Here is a 1552-nt window from a genome sequence, read left to right as displayed (position 1 = left end):
AACAGTGAAGTGTCACATGCAGATTCTGAGATTCATTTCCCTGTACCGGGTGTCCCGGCTCTTACATGCCAGTACGTTGGGTTGCCTATGCACTGGCAGCAGGGGCTGCAGGCGCGGGGAGGGTGGCGGAGTGGGAGCTGCCACTTCTCCGCCACCCGCCGCGCCTGCAGCCCCCTCCTGGCAGTGCATAGGCAACCCAACGTACTGGCATGTAAGAGCCGGGACACCCGGTACAGCAGATAAACCAATCTGAAGATTGCCCCCCCCCCCAGAAAAAAGAACAAGAAAAAAATAACCAAAAACAAACACCCACACTAAAATGTTGGAGGGAGCTGTTCACCTGAACTTGAAGAAAGACTACAAATTATGTTATTACTGTTTAATTAACAGTTAGCAAATGGAAATAAAAAATAAAATTGGATGTATGGAACAAAATTACTACTAGTTAACTTGACTAGTAAAAACAAAATGGCTTCATAGACTTTCATAAAATAGATATGTTAAATAAAAATAGTTAACATAAAATAGTTAAGTAAAATGTTACAATAAAAGCAATCATCTACAGGTACTTTTTCTTGAAAGCGGCAACACCATCTTTTTTGATGGCCCGTTTGATTTCACCCAGCCGGCAAGACATAGAATGCTTAATTGTGCCATCGGCTTTTGGAACTTTCCACTTTCGTTGCACTGCAGCACTCTTCGCATAGTCTGTGGAAAGAGGCAGCAAAGCTTTAGAAGCAAAAAGTGTTGCAACTTACATTGATGTGTATCAAAATGAAATGTAAATTTGTCCATGAGCAGATTTTAACTTGAAAAGTAAATATAGCCATGCTGCAGTAAATGAAAGAATGATAAGAGAGAATTAAAACTTAGTCTCCTTTTAAGAACTTAAATAGATTTTGAATCAGAAACCTGTGAGAAGCACATCTCTCAAGCTACAATAATTACGAGAACTCCTTTGACATATCATTATAAGTTTAAAAAACTTTGATGTATTGATAAAAGTGGTCAATTTTCCAGGATACTTTTTCAAAAGTAATGCTATTACCCACATAAATATAGCAAGAGACAGATAAATGTGTACTTCCTATCTTGTGTAGAACAAATTCACACAACACTCTAAGTTAGATTTGGTATAGTATGAAGTTCTTACCGATTATGGCAGTCACAGCTGATTTACAAAGAGCTTCAGCCGATTTCTTTTCTCCAGCAGGGCCAGCCCGCCACTCTTGTCCAGTTAAAGTGCAGTTCTCCAGGCTTTCAGGTTTAAAAACACCAACAAGGAGCCTCCTAGCAATGTGATTGCAATTTGTTGATTTTGAGAGAGCTTCTTTTAGTACTTCCTTATGGCAATAAATGTCATTATGAAGGAGGACGAAACCCTGGGGAAGGATATAGATAATTAGTAGAAGAAAATGCAGAGGAAATAGAGGCAATAACTCATCATGATGGACTTACAGGCATTTTCCCATACAACTGATCTTTTCCAGTATCATCTGCGTCATCAGAATCATCCAATAAGGAGTCACTAACTTTTTTCTCCTGCTTTGTG

General features: G+C 39.3%; 1 protein-coding gene across 1 annotated transcript; it reads right to left on the bottom strand.

The window, feature by feature from the left end:
* Positions 1-405: 405 nt before the first annotated feature.
* LOC127749405 (uncharacterized) lies at positions 406-1546 on the bottom strand. Its single transcript, XM_052267420.1, has 3 exons — positions 1459-1546; positions 1154-1382; positions 406-708 (listed from the first exon to the last, which is right to left on the bottom strand). The coding sequence occupies exons 1-3, from the start codon at positions 1462-1464 to the stop codon at positions 560-562; spliced, it is 384 nt and encodes a 127-aa protein (XP_052123380.1). The 5' UTR covers positions 1465-1546; the 3' UTR covers positions 406-559.
* Positions 1547-1552: the final 6 nt, after the last annotated feature.

This window comes from Frankliniella occidentalis, unplaced genomic scaffold (genome assembly GCF_000697945.3).
Source record: "Frankliniella occidentalis isolate FOCC.00 unplaced genomic scaffold, Focc_3.1 Scaffold51, whole genome shotgun sequence".
NCBI lineage: Eukaryota > Metazoa > Arthropoda > Insecta > Thysanoptera > Thripidae > Frankliniella > Frankliniella occidentalis.
The sequence above is the reverse complement of the archived record's forward strand: the minus strand, read 5'-3'. Positions and strand labels throughout refer to the sequence as shown.

What these genes read in the sequence shown, in the direction of transcription:
- LOC127749405 (XM_052267420.1), bottom strand. An exon ending in AGCTGTGACTGCCATAATCG is followed by an intron (nt 709 to 1,153) that starts GTAAGAACTTCA and finishes CTCTTTCCACAG; the next exon opens with ACTATGCGAAGAGTGCTGCA.